At 37.9% G+C, this 21,019-nt stretch overlaps 1 protein-coding gene across 4 annotated transcripts in view; it reads left to right on the top strand.

Annotated features, from left to right (window-relative positions):
* RALGAPA2 (Ral GTPase activating protein catalytic subunit alpha 2) overlaps nucleotides 1-21,019 on the top strand; it is a 142,250-nt gene that overhangs the window by 65,745 nt on the left and 55,486 nt on the right. For all 4 annotated transcript variants that reach the window (XM_084285125.1, XM_084285124.1, XM_084285127.1 and 1 more), the window contains 12 exons: nucleotides 756-884; nucleotides 2,144-2,202; nucleotides 2,833-2,941; nucleotides 3,505-3,615; nucleotides 3,959-4,027; nucleotides 4,198-4,335; nucleotides 4,877-5,060; nucleotides 6,833-7,604; nucleotides 7,892-7,963; nucleotides 8,948-9,071; nucleotides 11,276-11,431; nucleotides 18,513-18,671. In XM_084285125.1, the coding sequence (XP_084141251.1) occupies nucleotides 756-884; nucleotides 2,144-2,202; nucleotides 2,833-2,941; nucleotides 3,505-3,615; nucleotides 3,959-4,027; nucleotides 4,198-4,335; nucleotides 4,877-5,060; nucleotides 6,833-7,604; nucleotides 7,892-7,963; nucleotides 8,948-9,071; nucleotides 11,276-11,431; nucleotides 18,513-18,671 (2,082 nt within the window). The remainder of the gene's footprint in view (nucleotides 1-755; nucleotides 885-2,143; nucleotides 2,203-2,832; nucleotides 2,942-3,504; nucleotides 3,616-3,958; nucleotides 4,028-4,197; nucleotides 4,336-4,876; nucleotides 5,061-6,832; nucleotides 7,605-7,891; nucleotides 7,964-8,947; nucleotides 9,072-11,275; nucleotides 11,432-18,512; nucleotides 18,672-21,019) is intronic.

Raw genomic sequence — 21,019 nt, 5'->3', positions numbered from 1 at the left:
TTCTAAACCATTAAATTAATGAAGTAAAATAAACCAGCAAATTAATGGTGGATGCCAAAATAAGGGTAACGATGTGACAGCCCTGGAAAAAAAAACAGGAAAGCACTGGAACTGCAATTTAGGGGAGACCTTTTGATCCATTCTGGCCACATGTTTTTACTGTTGCTCATGATGTCTGTGCTTCTGAGCAGACGGTGGTGCACGGGGACACAGATCTCCCAGCTTGAAGCAGAAACAAAACAGCGAGTCTGGTTGCATTGTCCCTCAGCGCTTAGACATTAATTTTCTGGCATCTCTGAAAAAGCTGATCAGCCTGATTTCTGATAAATCTTAAAATGCGAATAAGAAGTGAAAGCTTGACTTTCCATGGAAAGAGTTCTTAAAAAAAAACGAACACAAAACACCTTTCTTTTCTCCTATAAGCATAAAACAGTGTGCAATGTATTTTCAGTGTTACAAAAAAAGCATGAGTAGTGCCAGATCCACACTGATGGAGGAGTTCTGCACCAGAAAAAAGAAAAACACAGCAGCAAAAAGCACAGACAAAGAAACGTTTGCTAGTCACTGCTTTAGTGCTCATTTTGCAGTAGTTCTAAAGGAAAAGCTACTCAGGACATGTTCCTCAGGACACTTTCTGCACTGTATTGTGGATACAGCACTTTTAGTATTTGCAGTAATATACACTAGCCTCACAGCTTATGTTATCTTCATAACTTGATGAAGAAAATATTTTTGTTTACTTTTCCTTTCGTTAGGCTCCCCGTTCAGAAGCTCATACCATCCTTGGTTCTCTTGTTTGCTTTCCAAATATCTACCAAGAAATCCCACTCTTGCGGCCCATTTCAGAAGCTGGTGAGATCATCGCGGGAAGTGCAGATGTAAAGGTAAAGCCACATTTAATTAGTAAGTCTAACATATCTTTATTATTTAATCACTTATTTTTTACTGTACACTTTTTGTTTAAATAATAAATCCCTCCTTCTCATCAAAATCCCACAACTGCGCACATTATATGTACTTACTTGATAAGCATTGCTTTTCCTAACATGCACCATAAAATTAGCAAAGCTTAGATAGTACAAATTACATTTTATTTTCAAGGAGAGTGAACTGGCTATGATCAAATGCTATGTTTTCCAGCCAGATGCCTGTCACATCAATTCATTAAACAGTGGACGTGGTATTATTTAAAGTGCCCATTCATTGCATCTATGTATATTAGGTTGTTCTCTAAGAGATGTGGAGTGTGTATGAGGGGAGACAGTTTCTGCCTTACTGGTATTACAGTAAAATGCTAAGTTGATTCCACTCTTACACAGAACCATTAGCTTAATATGAATGGTCTTTCCCCAGGCATTAACTTCAGTGAAATACCCTGCAATATTAATTATTTTGCTCAGTGGAAAACTTTGTAATTTAATGACCTTAAAAAATAACATTGAAAGGAAAAATCACACATGCACACCCTCCCACAAAGACCCCAACAAACGCGACCTAGAGCATCACTAGCTGGTGGAACCTGCTCAGGTGGTTGCCCTTGTACAAACCTCTATTGCTCCTTGATAAACTTGAGACACCATGCTGATCCACTGTGGAAAATTAGCTAAAACTGGGGAGGAATTTCTGAATTCCTTGTATGGCTTTAGAATGTAAAAATGGACAGAATGCAAAACATTCTTCCAGTGCTTCCATTCTGGATTTCTTTATCACACCCCAGAGTCTCATCAGGTGAGTGTTAAAGCAGGCTAGATTTTAAAGTCTTTTGTGTTGATTTTTTTTGGGTCAAAATCTAACTTGCTGAAAATTTGTACACCATAGTTTGTATTATCAAGTGCTGAACACTCATAGTAAACACCTTCCAACTCTGAAAATGAATTGATTTCCACGTTGCTGCCTGTACATGATTTTGGATTGATTAGTTTCATCTGCAAGGGTCTGTATACTTGAAGTGCAATCAGTAAGCAATCTTCTTTTGACGAAATAAAATTGTGGTAAAAATAGTAAACAAAATGTAGTTAAAGTCCTTTAAGAATAGACTAAGATTTAAAACTCGTTTCATTTACAACTATGTCAAAATTAAACAAGTTCAAATAAAGTGCATGTATGAAAAGGACACTTACTCTGATTTATTTTATCATTTTAGTGTTACCTCATAAATATTTTATTGAAGAATGCTACAGAGGAGCCAAGTGAAGCTGCAAGGTAAAATATTGAATGAAGTTAAAAATGGGAAAATTGGAAAAACTTTCTCCCTACATATTTTTCTGTGTTTGTACAGCTGATTTGTTACTCCTGCCTTATTTTTTGACCCTGTTGAGTTGAGTTCCTTACTGTGGCATTGTGATGAGGTCTGCTCTGTGCTGTGAAGATGTAGACCTACTGTGTGAGGGAGAAGAGAGCACATCCTTCATTTATTGCTTTTTTCCTCCCTGTTTGCTTTTTGTTTTTACAGGGCCTGCTTATATTGTCTTTGATTTCAAGGAATATTCCTGGTTTCCAAAGATGGTATATGCTGTGGTTAAATGCCTAGAACTTACAAAATTCTGCTCTGTTTGAATTTACTTAAAAGTAAATTTGGAAAAAATCACATCTTTGCAGTGCTGATTTATTTCTAACTGGTTTCTTTCTAACTTTTTTATTTGACTGATGAAAAGTCACTGTTCCTTTGAGATTTTTTATTAATAGCTGTCTAGTGTTACCGTACAGTGATAGCTGCTGTCTGGTGGAGGAGTGGTTACCTTCCAAAGTGCAAATTTGGAAAGAATGAAGTGTAGATGAAGACAAGATACTTTTAAAACTTCTGACTTCTTTTTTTTTTTCCCTTTAAAAAAGATGCATAGCCATTTGTGGCCTTGGAGTTTGGATATGTGAAGAACTAATGCAGTGTACAAATCACCCCCAAGTGAAGGAAGCAATCAATGTCATAGGTGTGACACTAAAGGTAGTACTGAGGTGGTCTCTGTAATTGATAGACATTTTATTTTTTGAAACAGTTGCTGGTTATATGGAGTGCAGTGTGCTGGTTTTTCTTTTCATTGCTTAAACCACTGACAAGAAGTTGCTTGGGGGTCTTTCCATAGTATTAGTGATATGACATTGGTCATCTTCTAAAAGATACCTTCTGGTTCTGAACCTTTACATGTAATTAGTAGCTCATTATCTCTAGTGAGCGTGGTTCAGATCCTTATGGCTCCTATGAAGTTGCCAAGGAGTATATGTATAGTTCTTCAGTGGGGCCAAGGTGACATCCTATATAAAAGTGCAAAATATTTGCAAACATAGGATGTGATTATGCATCTAAAGACCCCTACCACAGTGGACCAAGCTAGGATTATGTCAATAATGTTGTCTGCTGTTTCCTAATGCTGACTGTGTGATTTTGTGGCATTAACATTTTGAATTGTTTTTATAGATGTAAAATGATTTAAGAAGTAGAAAAACTAATTGTACTGTATGATAGCTAAATATTTTATTTGTTTTTAATTACCTTTTTTTCTCTTACAGTTTTCTAATAAAGTGGTAGCTCAGGTAGCCTGTGATGTTCTTCAACTGCTAGTGTCTTACTGGCAAAAGCTGCAGAAGTATGAATCCTCTCTGTCCAGAAAAATTACTGAAGTATGTCAGTTTCTTTAAACCATTTTTATGGAAATTGTGTGCGAAGTTCCCCTAATTCCTTACTTAAGCTGCTGGAACCATAGCTTTCTGTTAATGCTTTCTTCTGCAAGTATTGTTAGGTTTGCTGTAATCCTAGGAGCAGTGTGCATTTCTCATTTGTAGTCATGTATTTTTAAAATGTTCAGTGAAACTTTGTTTCACTTGGACATTTATTTACAAAAGCAGTTAGATGCTCTTAAGAGAATTTAACCTTTTTCACGCCCTGTTCAAGTGAAGTTAGTTCTCTGTCTTTGTAATGAAAGAAGATAAATGTCTTTCTGTAATTCTGTTTCTTTTAACATAGATCCTCTTGGCCACTATTGCATTTCTTCTGCCAAGCGCGGAGTACTCCTCTGTGGAAGCAGATAAAAAGGTTTGTTGCTGAAGTGAGCAGTGTCTGTCTTTCTTTGTGCTGTTTGAACTACTCATTAAATGAAGTGGCTTTGAAACAAAGTCTTAGTTTAAACTTCTAAAAATGTACCTCTAAGTTTGTGTGAGCTTGATAGATAATACCTAAATACTGTGTTACATGTTTCTGTTTAGTTTATAGTTTCACTGCTACTTTGCTTGTTGGATTGGTGCATGGCATTACCCATGAAAGTGCTTCTGGAGCCAGTGTCTGCTGGTGTCCTTGAAGATCAACATGCATCCAAAGCTCCTTTACTGGACTATATTTATAGAGTGAGTATGAGGAATGCACATGATTTATTATATCTAGATGTTTAAAGATGCCTTTTACAGATCCTGTTAGTCACAGAAGCATTTTTTATCAAGCTGTAGAGAAACACAAAGTGTGAGCAGAGTCATACAGGGGAGACGTGAAGAATTTAAAATATTAAGAGGATAAGATCAATGTGAAGGATCTTGAAAAGGAAGAAAAGCAGTTTGTTTGAGGTAGACATGCAACATAGAGGGCAGTGAAAAGAGAAAGGCAAAATACTCAAAACAACAAGCCAGGGAAAATAATCTTGGCAGAAATATTTGAATTATTTGGAGTGGTGTGTTAAAATACAAAATAAGTCCTTAAGTGAGCTGCTAAAGTACAGAATAGGTCATGAAAAAGAGAGTTATTTTAAAAACACTGAATTTAGACAGAGCTTTTTTTTGTAGCAGGGGCTGGCTTTCACAATGTAAAATCATGGTGGGTCACTCCTTGCTGTATAAGTGGGTACTTTGGCATATACTTCATTGCTCCTTCAGTGTTGTGCTTGTCTGCTCGCAGGTTTTGCACTGCTGTGTGAATGGCTCCAGTACGTATACTCAGCAAAGCCATTACGTTCTGAGTCTTGCGGATCTCTCGTCTAGTGACTATGACCCTTTCTTGCCACTGGGAAATGTCACAAGCTCTGAGCCAGCCCTGTGCCACTCTGTCACAGATTTGGGCAACCTGCTTACTGTTGCTGAGGGTAAGAGAATTTTCAGTGATGAGGACCAGCATGTCTACATGCAGCAGCTAGGAAACAAAAGTTTCCAGGTTACATCTCTCCCTTGCAAATGTGCTTATCTTACTGCATGCAGCAATTACTCCTTGAAGTTTTTAATTAATATATTTATTTTATGAACTGCTGTTGCCTCTGTAAGAGAATCTGTTGCTGACGATGCTCTTTAGCACTGTCACAGGAGAAAGAAAATTACATTGTGGTGCCATACAGTGCAAAAGTTCTGCAGGTGTTGAGTAGACTGAGAATCTGTTTTTGCCTTCGGTATGACTTAAAATTTGGTATAGAGAATTTCAACAACTAAGATCAAGCTTCTTTCAGAAGCATGCAGCTGCCTTTTTGAATTTTTCAGTAGAAATGAATCCATTGTCACAGATGATTTACCTATTCTGAGTGGTTTTGGAAGGACATGTGTGATTTGAACCAAATTATGAATCTGCATAAATAAGCTGTTCCTGCTGATTCACAATTCAACCTGTGTCAAAAGTGAAAAGATTATTTGGATCTAGCTGCATCATGTTACAGACTACATGAAATCACCTTGGGTATGCATCCAAGCATATGAAGTAATTTATATTTGAGTGTTCTATCTTAGAGACCACTTTTATTTCAAACACTTGTTAAAAACTTTAAAAACAATGGATTACATATATTATAAATAATATATTAATATGCATTAGTATATTTTTGCAGAAGAGTCAAAGTAAAGATGCAATATTAAGTGGTGTGAGCTACTGTTGGGTTTGCAATGATGCTCTAAAATAGTATTTTCAGATTTTATTACTGTACTATTTTTGAGTTCTACAGCTTGTTTTCCTGTTATTTTTTTTTTTGGTATATGTGTTTTCAGTTTAAAAAACAAGAAAAAAATAACTAAAAACCTATTTTACACAGATTTCTTGCTGATTAGGGACATATTGTGAACAGCAGAAAGAAAAAGTTATGTGTCAGGTACATTTGCCATTTTAGGTAGAACAAGGTGTTTCTCATCTCGGGTGTGTTAGTGCTCTACAAATGCTTCGGTTTAATTGTTTCTGAAAAAAAAGATTAATTCAAACTGGAGCAGGGAATTCAGGTAAAGAATAAAGAGACTTTTTAAGAGGGGCGGCTGAAGAATTTTGGCTTTTGAGGTCTAGCAAAATGAAGGCTGAAAAGGGATATGCATGCTGTCTGAAAGTGTATTTGAAACTATAAATGCCAAGGAAAGAGGAAAACAATATAAGCTAAATAAAAATGGATTTAAGCTGAATATGAAAAAAATTAGACTGGCAATGAGAAAGTTCTGGCTATAAGAGAGAGATAATTCTGGAATAACATTCCAGTAGGAGAACTGGAGGCACAACGTAACTCTAGAGCACCACTGGTTCATGAGATAACTGTGATGTATTTGCCTGCGATGTGAGAGGGGCTTGTGGATCCAGAAAATCTCCTCTCACCTGATGCAATGAACTTTTCCATGATGCTGTTCTCAAATGACTGCTAAAGCTGGAGAAGCACTGTTTTCCAGTTGCATCTCTGGTTTGAGTTTGCGTAGAATTGCAAAAAACATGCAAAGAAATTGTGTAGAACATGTGGTGCATAGAATTTCTTGTGCAGTGGTTGTAAATGATTTACTGAAAATGAATGATTTGGAGGACAACTAAGGCAAGCTTCAAAATGTTTCAGAAAATTGCAGATGCTCTTTTTAATTACCTCTTCCTGCTCTTACTGATCTGTAATCTCTTTATTGATTGTTTTAGAAAAAAGAAGAAGGAACTTAGAATTAATACCTTTAACGGCACGCATGGTTATGACTCATCTGGTGAACCACTTGAGCCACTACCCACTCAGCGGAGGTCCTGCCATCCTTCACAGTCTCCTTAGTGAGAATCATGACAACTCCTATGTGGAATCTTCTGAGCTGTCATCAGAAGTTTTCCGGAGCCCCAACTTGCAGCTCTTTGTGTTTAATGACAGTACTCTTATATCATACCTCCAGATCCCTGCAGAAAAGAAGAAGGACACTGAGCCAGCAGTAGCCCCCTCAGATGTGAGGGTAATTGTCAGAGATATCTCAGGGAAGTACTCTTGGGATGGCAGAATATTATATGGACCTTTGGAGGGCTGCCTTCCACGGCAGAGTACTCCGAGCTCATTTGTGATTTCAGGCAACCCTGAGCACCAGTTCAGTTCCCATAAAGACATTTCTCATGTGGAAGAAGGAGAAGATGCTCTTGACAAGTTGCTGGAGAAGATTGGTAACACTAGTCCTGAATGCCTTTTACATCCCCAGCGGAAGCTGAATGAGCCATCGCCACCACCCTTTGGTATGAGCTACGAACAAGAGAATGCAATCACCGAAGCCCTGATGAGGCAGAGTGCCCAGGAAAAAGACTATATTTTTAAATGCAGCTCAGGCTTCAGTATGAAGGTGGCCCGTCAAGAAGAACCGTGTCCTGCTGAACCTCAAGCATCCTTTTATTTCTGTCGGCTGTTGCTAAATGATTTGGGAATGAACTCCTGGGATAGAAGGTAGGAACAGAGGGTTCAGAACATGTTTACAGTACTCTTGCTGCTTCTGACCTTGAAAAGAAATCGAGATCCACCCACTGTCCCTTCCCTGCTCTAGCACTGCTCTTCTGACTTACAGTCATCCAAACAAGTCTGGTCAGTTTGAAATTATCTGAGTTGCTTCTGGGTCTGACTGTAGTCATTTGAATCACGCTAGTTTGATTACTTCTCTTAGGATTTTGAATGAAAAAATACTGTGTCTATCTGTGTTGCATTTTCCTTCTTTTTTTTTTTTAATATATTTGTAGGAAAAGCTTTCATATTCTTAAGAAAAATTCAAAATTACTGAGAGAACTGAAAAATCTGGATTCTCGCCAATGGTAGGTAATGTTTACTAAGCACACTGTGGATAAACTCAGTTTCTAAAGAATAAATGCCTCATCAAAAAAAATAAAATTGCATGTGCTAGCAATACAAATATTTGTATGAGAAATGGACTGTTTGTTTCTAAAGAGTTCCGTAGACTGAATAGAGAAGCTATTTTCAATGGTACTATATACATAGAATTCAAAATAGTGAACAATAAGACACAACAGCCCTTTTCCTGGTTTATTTACTTGAGAGGGGAGGGAAGAAGTTCCAAAATTTGTTGATAACCTTGCACTGATTCACTCAAAAGACTTTTCTTCAGAATGATCCCTCTGTCAAGAGCGGTACTCAAGGGGTAATCTCCATTTTTATTTTTTTTTTCAGCCAGGTAGTGTCAGGATAGATTTCTGAATATTATGTTTTTATGTTTTATTTTATTTCCTTGGCCCATAGCTATTTGAAAAGTGTTTGCAGTATTGTAGAGTTCTGATTTTCTTTCATCCCAACAATTTTCATACCCAATCCACTCATTGTCTAAGGAGCCAACTATAACTGTCAGTCATGTAAAATTTAACCCAGGAGCTGAAAGTCTACATATGCTTTTTTCTTTTCTCATATATCATCACCCCATAATTAAAATTCTGTTGATCAAATTATGTTCTCATTAACACCTGTGCAATCTTACCGTCTTCAGCAAGGTTGCACAGATGTGTGTGATAAAGCCTGTAAATGGAACTTGGTCATCAGTTCTTTTGCTGATAAACAGAAAGAATATACCCTGCTCTGCACTCCAAACTGCACTATCTCTGCCATGTGGGAAAAAAATGGTGAACATATATATTTCTAATTTAAGTGATGTCTTTGTGTGCAGAAAAGAAGCAGATGTAGAGTAAAAGGAGGTCATCTGTCCATAGCTTTCGGAGGGCAGGTGATCTAAAGAATCATTTGAGCTAAAACCTATTTTAATTTTCATTTCTTGTTATATCTAATTACAGCCGTGAAACTCACAAGATTGCAGTGTTTTACATTGCAGAAGGACAGGAGGACAAATGCTCAATACTGTCCAATGCAAGGGGAAGCCAGGCATATGAAGATTTTGTTGCTGGACTGGGTTGGGAGGTAATAATCACAAATTTAGGCAAACTAACATATTTGATTTGAAAACCTACAAAAATCAGTGTAAGCCAGTTAAAATAGGTAAATGGAAAATAAACTGCTTATGTAATTGCATATTTTTAAATTCTCAAAACAGAAAGATAAATTTTAATGTATGGCAATGTTTATCAGTACTGAGAAGATCACTTAATTTAACAGAATTCTATAAATCCACATGCTACTTCTGTTTGAACAGGAACAGTGAAATGTTGTTTAGGATGTTTTAGAAGGTTTTTACCTTCTTTATAAACTAAGTTCATTAACATCATCAGAGTTCACTGTTTAGAATTTCAGTTATATGATGGGTAATGTAAGTACACTTTCCTTCTAACATGAAAAAAGCTTTAATCTAAAAACATCTAAAATATTAGTTAATGTTAAAATATTATTAATCATTACTTTATTAAAGTAGTTTCTGTGGAAACTGTGTGTTTGAATTAGCAGGTTACAAAATAATTAAAGTGTTCGTATTGTTCCTACAAGCTAGGATACGTTGTAGGTTACTTTAGATTTGTGTTAGCTAGCAGAAACAGGAAAGCAGGAATGTGATACAACAAGAATGTTGTATTACAGAACAGAAAGATGATGTTTTTGAGGCTAATATGTGACACAGCTATGCAAAGCTGGGATAAAGTGTCTCTCCATTTTCCCTGCTATAGCAGACACTGCTATGAAAGTGGATGTGAAGTTTCAGGCCAGTTGTGTCCCAGAACTGTATCATTTTAAACAAGTCAAGTTTCCCATATTCTTTAAGTTCCCATGTCTTTATACTCTCAAAACTTTTACTTACTTTATATCTCTCTCTGTGTTTTCTGTGCCTTTTGGCACAAAAGAGTTTTTTCTACTCATCCCTAGCTCAGCCAAGAAAATAAGAATGCTTAGGGCGGTTTTCATTCAGTGTTATCAGGCTGCAGTATTGGTCAGACTGTCCTCTGACAAAGGTCCTGAGATCCTTTGCCAGAGTGGCTAAAGAAAGAATCCTTTCTGTGCTTTCCACCAGTGAAAGCTGTTGGGTATCTCTAAGGAAGAAACTGAGTCAAATCTTAAAAATGTCCAGCCTAGAAAACCATCAGACCACTCATTCATTCATTGTGCAGTCATGCATGGGATGAAGTACTTAATTATTTTTTTAAAAAAATATCTGTCACCTCTTAGGCTTGAAGCAAATGCTATTTTCAGGTCTGCCTTAGATGATCTGTACGCACGTATCCAAGGAAGAGCGTACAGCACTTTGTTCTTCTAACTCACTTGTTTGCTGCCACTCGCTTGGCATGCACAAAGTACAGTCCCTTCTAATATAATTTTATAATTTATTAGCACTATTGTTGTACATCCTTCCTGTTTCTGATGGATAAGTGGCGCTGCACTGGACATTACTGCTTTCGGCATCGTTAAAAGCTGTAGCTTAATTTTTACCTTAATTTTAGCTCTTTTGAGCTCTTCACATGGTCAGACCACTTACCCAAACAAAGGACTGCTGTACAGAAGGCAAAAACATTTGGATTTAGTTAGCATTGGTGAAATGGTGTGTCAGTAACCTAAGTGGTGTGAACATTTATGGTTTTCTGGAAATACACAGTAGCTGTGTTTCACATCTATGGATGTAAGTGAAACAGGGTCTACAGGGAGAGGTAGCATCCCCAGTTAGAATGATGCAGTTGGGAAAACACGCAAGTTTTCAGACACAGGCTCGTCTTCAGAAGGGCATTGTTCCTGAACAATCTTTTTGAGTAATTTCTTCTAAAATATTTATTCTTGTAAAAAAAAAAGATTTTCTTCTTCAGTTTTTCTTACTGGTTATATTTTCTTAGCACCTTATTTCTCACTGTGTATGCTTTGCGTGGGCTTGCTAAGCCATGTGTAACCCTTAGAGCAGCTGTGCATGACAGTACTTTTGTTTCCTTGCTGCAGGTTGCTGATAGAAAGGTAGAATAGCCTTGTAGATAATCACACAGTACCTAGTTAATAGTTGTTTACTTTCAGTAAATGTCAAATACAGGAATGGGAAACCAACAGATCTAGTGCTAAGATCATGAACCTGTATGGAAAGATTTCTCTGTGTCTGGGATGGTAACAAACTTGCCAGGTCTTGATTTATTAATAAGTAGGGTTATTTGTCAGTCTTTAAGAAAGAATGGTTCTTCTAATTATGACTTTCAATCACTTAGGTTGATCTCTCAACACATGGTGGATTTATGGGTGGCCTGCAGCGCAACGGCAGCACTGGACAAACAGCACCCTATTATGCTACCTCTACCGTGGAAATCATTTTTCATGTGTCTACAAGAATGCCGTCAGATTCAGATGATTCACTGACCAAAAAGGTAATTCATTTCCTGTGTATTTCAAAACATTTGATGTAGTCTTGTGCTTAAATTAAAGTTTACACTGAAAACAGACCATGCTAACTGGTCCTAGCAGGCCATCTTTTCTGTGCCACATGGTGCTCTGCAGCCAGATTATCTGAATTAAATGGCATCTAAATTCTGGATTCTGCAACACAATTAACATTTCCATGGTAGCCTCAAATACCACCATTAGTAATAATATTAGCAATAATTTCATTTGTGTGTTGTCTGCCTGCCAAAGCTGCTGTAGTATGGTAGAACAAAACAACCAAATGCAGCATAATAAAACCTTACAGATGAATCGTCCAGTGTGTAACAGAAAAGAAAAGAAGTGAAAGAGAAGTGACAAGCATAGTACCAAAAGCAGCCAGCTGATATTTAAAGCCATTATCCAGTCATTCACAATTGTGACAAGCAGACTCTGCTTCAAAGATGGCCAAAACCCAGCCCAAAATTTTGTTGGTATCAGTACTTAATCATTTGTCTTTACTAACAAGAAGTGATTTGAGATTATGGTGCTTGCCAACTGCTGCTTAGTCAAAGAAGATTTTAGGTGCATACCAAATCTTTGCCTTTTTAATTAGGATTGGCAACTTGTCCTACAAGGTTGTTAATGTGTGTTAATAATGCTACCACATCCATTCAGTCTACCATGTGATACTATTGTGCTCTGAAAATTATCTATAAAAGTCACTAGATGATTTTATTTGTTCTCCAGTTATTTTCATAATAGCATGTGCTTTTCCTAGAAATCAAAAGTTGGACTTTCTGATTACCACTTCTAAAAACTTGCCCAGCATTTAATAGTAAAGCTGGATCCTCTCTTTTTTTCTAATGCCTCTCATTTAAAAATATACATATATATCAACAAAATAACGTTTGTCTTCAAATATGCAACTCATTATCTTCTTATTAGGGGTTTTACATAGTTATGGGGAAAAAAAAGAGTCATCAGAGTAATTTAGAGTAGGGTGGTAGTGCTGTGACATGTATTGAGAAGCTGTATAGTCTCTGTCACTGAACCAAGGTAGATCTATCCGTATTTTACTGTTCCTGGCTAGTGTTTATCCAGCTGCTAGTTAAAAACCTCCTGTGATAAATGCTTTATAGATTCCCTCAGCAACATACTCCAATGACTTACTTTTTGTGCCATGAGAAAATATTTTGTGGCATCTACTTTGCTTCAGTTTAGGTCCATTTATTCTTACCCTATCCCAGGTAGCTACAAAGAGATCATTTTGCAGCAGATCTTTTCATGTTTGAGAACTGCTACCATGCTTTTCAGTCTTTTCCTGGACAAATTGTAGTCATTTAGTCCAATCTTCCCTTTTAAGTCATAGCTCCTGGATGTTATGGAAGCATAGCAAAGGTAGTGAAATATCTCGTCTAGCTGTTGAATAATAAATTAGCTGGGAAAGGAGAGAGCACAGTCTGACAGAGCCCACCATGCAGGGAAAAATGGGCTTTACTTGCAAACAGTCTATTTTACTAATTCCCCTAATTTACACATGTATTAATAATTAACACAGCCATGGAGAGAGTCTGGTTATTCTATTTAATTTTCTTCCCTAAATTTACTCTGGGAGAATTTCTTCTTCATGAGAAAAAAAAGCAAAAGCATTTAGTAGTTGCCAGTCTCTGGGTCAGGAAGTGTTAGGAAACAAGGCCAGCTCCAGTACATACTATCCACAGAAAACACCTCACAGTAATTGCTTTAAGACTTTAAAAAATCTTAAATCTACTATAGGAATGGGAGCCCTGCAGGGATCAAACTGTGTATTCCGGTAAGGGAAGACAAAGCTCTGAGCAACCTAATGGAGCTTGGGAGCTGGTCCTTCTGTAAACAGTGGGTTGCACAATCTTTTGTGACGCTGTGTTTCTGCACAAAAAAAACTTTGATTTGCCATAGCTGTTTGGTAATGTGTTGGTTTAGCATGTATTTCTGTACAAATTAGCACAGACTTCTTAGCAAACTTCATGTAAATGCAGAGGACAAGATACATGTACGAGGCACCATAAAATTCTGGAAGATAGATAATTCTCTAATTCCTTGGCAATGCTGATGGATGAAACAGCCCTCATTTGAAACCAGTGATTTGAGTGTAAATCCAAACCATTTCTAATGACAATATTTGTTTAAGAGCTCTTATCACCCTAAAAGTAAACTCTAAAGTGTCCATTTTTTTGATTTTTCACTTGTGAATCTTAGCTGGAAGGAGGCCTTACACTGAGATACAGGAAGGCAAGTGCATTGATGCTTTAGTAGAAAAATCCCTCGGTCTGCCACAGACCCATGTTGATTTTGGCAGCTCCTCTGTGTGCAGGCCACAACTGGTGCGTGCTTGAAAAGAAACGTGTGCCTGTCTGTGACATACTGTTAAAGCAGAAGAAAAAGTATTTGTTTCCCCACCTGGTGATACTGCACTTATGAGCAATGTGCCTGGCTAAGAGAGCCACGTTCAAACAAAATGTTGTGTGTCATTCATCCAGCAGTGAAAGCCTCTTCTTTGTTTGCAGCAGCGCTCAACATCGTTGCGAGTGTTTTAATAATTCCACTTACTCACTGAACAGTTAGCGCGTGGTGGGCTGAAGTCTTCACCTCAGATTAACGAGGCAGTACATCCAGGTGTTTTATGGTTAAAACATTATTTATCTACTACCTCTTTTGGTTAATTCTTCTTTTTCATAGCAGCTGTGAGAAGAAGGAAGGTTGTGATCTTGTAAGTTAGTACCTGCTTCGTTTCCATTTTTGCTGCAAAAGGAATTTATGCTATTAGAGACCAACACTGCTGGGAGGAGAAAATGTCATTGTGCTGCCTTCAGGGTGTGATGGGGGTCACAGATTTTTTTTATTGCCTTCCTAATGCTTCCATCAGATAGGGTTGCATGGATACTATTTGGGTTCTAAGCTCCCCCTTATCTCCTAAATCTTTGTCATTTCTGTGTTTTCTTCCCTGCTTATTTTGCCTCTGGACAGGCAGAAAGCATTCAATACCAGTTTGCTTGGCTCTCAAACTCTGGAGCTGAACAGAAGGTCTAACCACCTGCTGGCCAGGAAAGTAGTACAGCAGGCCATAAATTCTGTGGGCTGGGGAATTTAGCAGATGCAATAATTTTATTTAAATGTTATTATGTTTCTTTATTTTTACTGAACACAAGACGATAAAGTCATTCCTGGTATAAATTCACAAGAATAAGTGCACTTCCACTGAGGATGAGTTTGGCCTCTTATTTTTGTGCCATACAGTAGTAATATGCACTTTGTATTCCTTTATATGAAGTATATGCTGACGTATTATATCGTTCGAAAAAAAAACAAAAAACACAAAATAAACAAAACACAACACCCCTGCAAACACAATAAAACGCAACAAACCACTCTAAAATAAGACTTAGCCCTGAAAGAAATGCTTTCTTGTGGAATAATTAAAATTCAACTGATATCTCTTGCTGCTGTAGGGTTCAGCATCATTGGTTCTAAATTTTTTTTATCTGGATGTCTTGTGGCAAGAACGAAAATCAATCATAGTAACAGCATCCTGCAGACCCCTTTCTTGTTCTAACTAAATTGCATCTAACGGTTTAAAAATGGGCTGCAAAATTTTCAAGTGATTCATTCCATCTCCCCCCATTGTCAAAGCAGAAATTTTTCAATTCAGAAATCTGGTTGCAACCCCATACTGAACTCTTGCTCCTTCGCTGCAGAAATTTGTTAGCTAGAGCTAGATTAGATTTTTAGCAGCTAATCTAACTGCTGTAGGGGTTTGCAGAGTGGGGACAGAGCTGTGCTATTGGATTTGTCCAATTCATTTGACTCCAGGACTATAATTGCACTTATGTCTTACAAGGCTTTTATAGCCTAGGGCTGGCGAGCAGCAGAAAAACAAATTGGCAGTGATACAGTAAGAGTGAAAGGGAATGAAAGGCACACATTATCAGTCTCCAGGCAGCACTGTTCTGGCAGGAAGTTTCTCGGTTAATTTACAAATAAAACTTAGATTTTAGGATGGGCGCACTGTCAGCCAGACAATGGGGATGTCAGACCTGACTGTTACTTAGCGAAAGTAGCAGCCGTGCCTCCCCACAAGCAGGAATTTTTCAGTCAAACAGATGACTCCTCTCTGGAGCCAGCTGGCTCTGTAACGCAATTAGCAGGGATAGGGGTCAGGCCGCGAGGTATATGCTGTGAGCACTGCCTTGCCGCCACGCGCTGCAGCCACCCAGGGCCCTGCAGTCACCCGGGCCGGCAGCACACCCGAGGCACCAGCATCGGCGCAACGCCCAGCTTCAGGCAGGGTCACATGGATACGATAAACTCAAGCGTTCAGGCTGCTCCTCGTTCCCCGGGATTTTAGCATGTGCTTCATGCTCTTGCTGTTTTGGGCTTTCGGATGCAGGTGTTTCTGTCTTTCCACCTGCACGGGGAACCTGGCGTGCACCCGGGCTCTGGCCTGTGGAGCAAACCTCGGTGATGTCCACTGGGGAGCCCAGGCCACCACAGCCAGTGCTGTGAGCGAGTGACCCAGGAAGCTGCAGCTGTGTGCTGCCACTGATAAGATTATTGCAATGGTTTTTATCGCTGGAATGATCTCACAAGGACAAATACTTCTGGTTGATGCCAATTGTACATTTGTGGCACTGCATTGTATAAATGCAGTGGTTAGGGATGTATGGTTTAAAACCAAAGAGATAGTAACTTGTGCTTTAAAAGCAGTTCTCTGCATGTAATGAGGTGGTACTCATAGCAAAGAGTAATTCATCATCGCACTGATGTTTGCAGGATTTGGGGCTTGGAGCCATCACTTCCAGTCTCAAACAAGTGTAGGTCGCACTGACTTCATGTTTACTGAGTCTTGTTCTCTGGGGTGTGATACAGGTATAAAGCGTTTGGGGATTTTTTCAGTATGAAAAGTGTTTGATTATTAAGAGAATGATTTGTTGTGAATTAAAAAGGGTCTCTTACCAGCATTGGGACCTATTTTGAATTTTGTTTCTGTAGCTATACATGCCATGTACCATTCCCAAGGCACCATGAAGAAAGGCAGAACCAACCCTTTTCTTCCTGGTTTTCTTGTAGTAAAACAAGTGAGCTGTCTCCAGTTTGAATTTCCCTATGCAACAGGGCAACTGCATAGCCTTGCAAAAGTCTGTTTTCATATTTATTTATTTATTTATTTATTTATTTATAAGCAGAGGTTGCTAAAGCCGTTGTGGGCTTTCTCCATGCCACAGAGCAAGTGCCTGTACTCACTCTGTAAGGTGAGCTGGGTGCCTCCGCTCCGCCGAGCAAATGTGGGTCATGGCTTGTGAGCCCAGTGCCTGGCCTGCTCTGAGCACTGCTGCTGCGAGCTAGGTCCTGGCTTCCCAGCTTCTGCAGGAATTGCAGCTCGACTTCAGCCAGGCATGGAGCGGCCATGCCAAATCCTCGCGGTCTATAACTTTTCTACGCAAAGCCCTAGCACCGGGCAGAGTTGGTCATAGAAAACTTCACCTGTTGCCTTAATCATTTCTGAGGCGACCTAGCTGCGTCTGCTTATTCAGATACGAGTGTGAAAACAAAGTCAGGATGTTCGATTAAATTACTATCTAGCTTTGTATGTACTGGTCTGCACTGTGATGTTGTCAGCATAAGTATTTTCTTGGGTATGACTTTGTTTTTACTGAGTAATAAAATAGAAGTTGGGATGACCATGAGAACAGTTTTTTATTCTGATTTTCTACATGTAAGAGGCTGTTATTAGTATTGTTAATGTTTCCAAATTTCTTGTAAGCACAGACTGCATTTTCTTCAAAAATGGCTTTTATGTATAGCTTTAAACAAAATACAACTCTGAATTTTTATTTAATTTAGAACAAACTGAGAATCTCAATCCTACTTTGAGTGTAGCTCCATTTCACTCTGCTGGAGTACAAAGTATAGGCAAAAGGCATATTGATTCCTGTCACGGTTCACAGTTTTGCATGTTTCTCTTACAACTAGGGTACCGTTTGCCACTCAACCAACCTTGTAGGATTTAAATTCTTTACTTTTAAAGATGCTACCTGGTTCTGAAGAGGGAATATTCTTTGGTATAATACCAGCTGCTATGAGGTCCCTAGAGATTATTTACCAACGATTTTTTTTTTTTTTTTTTTTTTTTTTTTATTTTTTTAATTTTTTACAGAGAATGCAGGAAGCAGAGCTACATTTTAGCTTCGTTAGGTCTATTGTCCACATTGTTCAGGGGCTAGCACCAAACTAGGGGTGGTGGTCTTTTAAGGTTTAAGTGGGACTTAAACTCTCTTTATACATTAGGCTGGCATTCTGCATGTGGATTAAATATTAACTTTAAAGCTTACAGTTGAAACTATTGTGCATAGCTTGTACATGATTGCCAAATAATTTTTACCATCTGTTAGATCACCTCCAGTTCCTCCCATCTAACAAAGCAAACACACAGATCTTTAGATGGATTTGGGGTATGTCCTACTTATAATTGATCCATATTTTATGTGACTGCTCCAAACAAAGTAACTTACCCAGTATTTCCCATTCTTCTGTAATTTACACTGTCCAAAATATTTTGCATCCATTTTCAAACAAAAGAGGAGTCTTCCTCACCATATATGGAGACCTCAAGAAAACATTTGTAATATAGTAAATAGAGAAAGAAAGAGAGGTCCATGATGGAAAGTTTCTTGACATCCAGAGTCCAGGCATTTCACATTTCTGTGAGAGCTGCATTATTGTAACTGACATATGATGTTTGCTGCCTAACATTTTGTTCTAGTAACTTAGATTTCCGCCTTAAATTATTGTAGGTAATGTACATTTACATACCATGTTAATGGCTAATTTGATAATTACTTAATTAAGCTATCAGATAACAATGTGTTCTGAATGAAGCAAATTATTTAGCTGATCTTTTCATGAGTAACTGAAGAAAAACAATATTTTAACTTTTTTCTGTAATGAATTATTTCTAGTATTGAGCATTGTAATTCAATTTGTAAGCCATGACCCCTCATAAACTGTTGTTATCGCTCTGATTAATAAAGAGCCAATTTGCTGTTGCAGCTTCGTCACTTGGGAAATGATGAGGTTCACATCGTCTGGTCTGAACACACCAGGAACTACCGCAGGGGCATTATACCAACAGATTTTGGAGATGTTTTAATTGTTATTTATCCAATGAAGAATCACATGTTTTTCATAGAGATAATGAAGAAACCAGAGGTATGTTTTGACTGCTGTATTGGATCTATTATTTGTGCTGCACATGTGACCAACAGTTTTGTTGCTTAAATAAAGCTCAGTGTTATAGCGTTGTTTTTTTTTTTCTCCCAGCAAATACTATATATAGGCTGTCCTCAGTTTAAAAGCATACTGAGCAATGAGTTTTTGTTTTAAATGTAGAAATGTGAGTAGCAATTGAAATGGCTACTAATTCATGTTATATTTTGCTTAGCGCTTAAAGAAACATTTCAGATTTCTAAACCAATAGAAGTTATTGTACAAACAGCTTAAAATCATGATGAATTTCCAACGTGAGCCAACAGAAGCAAAATAATAAAAATTTAAGCTTCTCATTTGCTACTGATTCACCCCATAAGAATTATCAACTGTTGTACATACGACACTGGGCATAACCTCGCATATTTTCGAGACCCTCATCCTATTCTGACTCAGTGGGATGGTACAGGCATTGGATATCCTTACATCAAGCAAAGTATTTGAGTTTTATTATTTGCCATTTAATTAATTGTCATACGACTAAATTTTGATTTTTTTGTTTTTTTTTTTTTTCAAATAATGGATTTTTTTTTTTTTGGTATTTATATTTGTCTGGCATATATAGTATGTACTTTATGAAAGTAATCTATGCGGTAAATACTATTTCCCTTTTATGAGGGACAGTATTTGTCCAAGAAAATAACCAGCAGTGGAAAAATGCATTCACCAGGTGACATATTTAGCAGCTGTATATGATGTTTTTGGAGTTGTGAATGATGGGAGCTATTACATATTAATCAGACTAGACATTTCAAACTTGATTTTTTTTTTTTTATGTTTTGAAAGAGTGTTTTTTTTCCCTTGTACTTGATGGTGAACTCTAGAGTTTACTTCTTGGGAATTTTAGCTTTTAGTCTTCCATAAGGAAAATCAAAGTTTAGCTCTATGAACATGCTTGAAAATTCTATGAATCAACCCGAGAACAGCTATGTCATCTTGTATATTAGTCAAAAATACCCAACCAGCAGAAAGAATAATAGCTAACTGGAAATTTAGTGTTATCCCTACATTTAAAGTACAAACCATTACAATGTAATAAAATTAATCCAGACATTTCCAGGGCAAGTGTGGCTGACCTTTTGTTCACCAGCTACTGACCCCAGGGTGAATGAAAGAGGCTTGCAGAAAGAAATGTCTGTTGTTTGGCTTCGGTCCCTGGTATTTAAATTGCATTCCCTAATCAAATGAAAAGGCTGTCCTCTCTATCAGGTTACAGAATCCATGGCAACATTTGGCCTTTTATATACATAATGTTAGCCTTTTTGTTTGCATCTAAGTAGAGACACCTGGAGCAATGTTAACATTAACCGATTTAGCATTAATAGCTTCATTATATAAGAATTTCTGATCAGATAGCTGTTACTTTTGTTATATTGCTTCAGCTTGTATTGTTTTCATTTTTTATCTCCCTGCTTGGCAACCGGGCAATGATTTGCAAATTTTTTTTGTCTTGATTAATTAAGCAATATAATTATCAGGAACCGTGATGCAGTCTTTGCTCGACAAAGCTTCTGAGGGAAGACAATAGTAAGTCTGTTAGTGTGAATGCATTCCACGCGTCACAGATGCATGAGGATATTCTGAACAATGAGACGAAAAGCTGCCTGCAAAAGAGGACAAAGAATGCCAGGCAGACTCTACACACTGCACATACCGCCAGGGACATACTGTGGGTTCCCTGGGACACAGATGCCTCGTTAGATTGCAGCTAGTCATCAGAGATTAATTCTCAGCCATTTGGTACAATAATTTACCCATTCCCCAGTCTTTTAACTAGTGCTGCTTGCTATAGAAGTGAAGTCTTTGTGCTCAAAAGGTTTATTTAACCTTGCCTACTTTTACTGTGTGCAACAAAAATAATTATTTTTTTTCTTGGAAATTATAATGAAGCAGGTGTTTGCAATGTGGTGAATATTAATTTCTGGTTCGTGGATAACTTGCACTGACATTTGGAGTAGCGGGGCGGGGGTAATTTCCCTTGACTTCTTTTTTCTTTTTCAAATTCATTCCTGTCTAAGCCTACTGATTTTTTTTGTAACCGTTCGAAACCCTGTTTTCCTCAAATGGCTGTTTAAATACTGGCTTACAGAGAAGTACTGACAGGGGAGTGTGTTCCTAGGCATTCGGTTTCTCTGTCCCTTCGTGCTCCCTCTAAGGCAGGCGCTGTACGGATGGAGACTGGCGGTACATGGCGTCCCATTAACTTTAATGACCCTGATGGATCTGCTCTTGGTTCTGGTTTCACGTGGGCTACGCTTGTCTTGCTTTGCCAATGTAAAATCATTTGCACT

Source organism: Netta rufina (assembly GCF_964035555.1).
Source record: "Netta rufina genome assembly, chromosome: 3".
Taxonomy (NCBI): Eukaryota; Metazoa; Chordata; class Aves; order Anseriformes; family Anatidae; genus Netta; species Netta rufina.
This window is presented reverse-complemented; position numbering and strand designations above follow the sequence as displayed.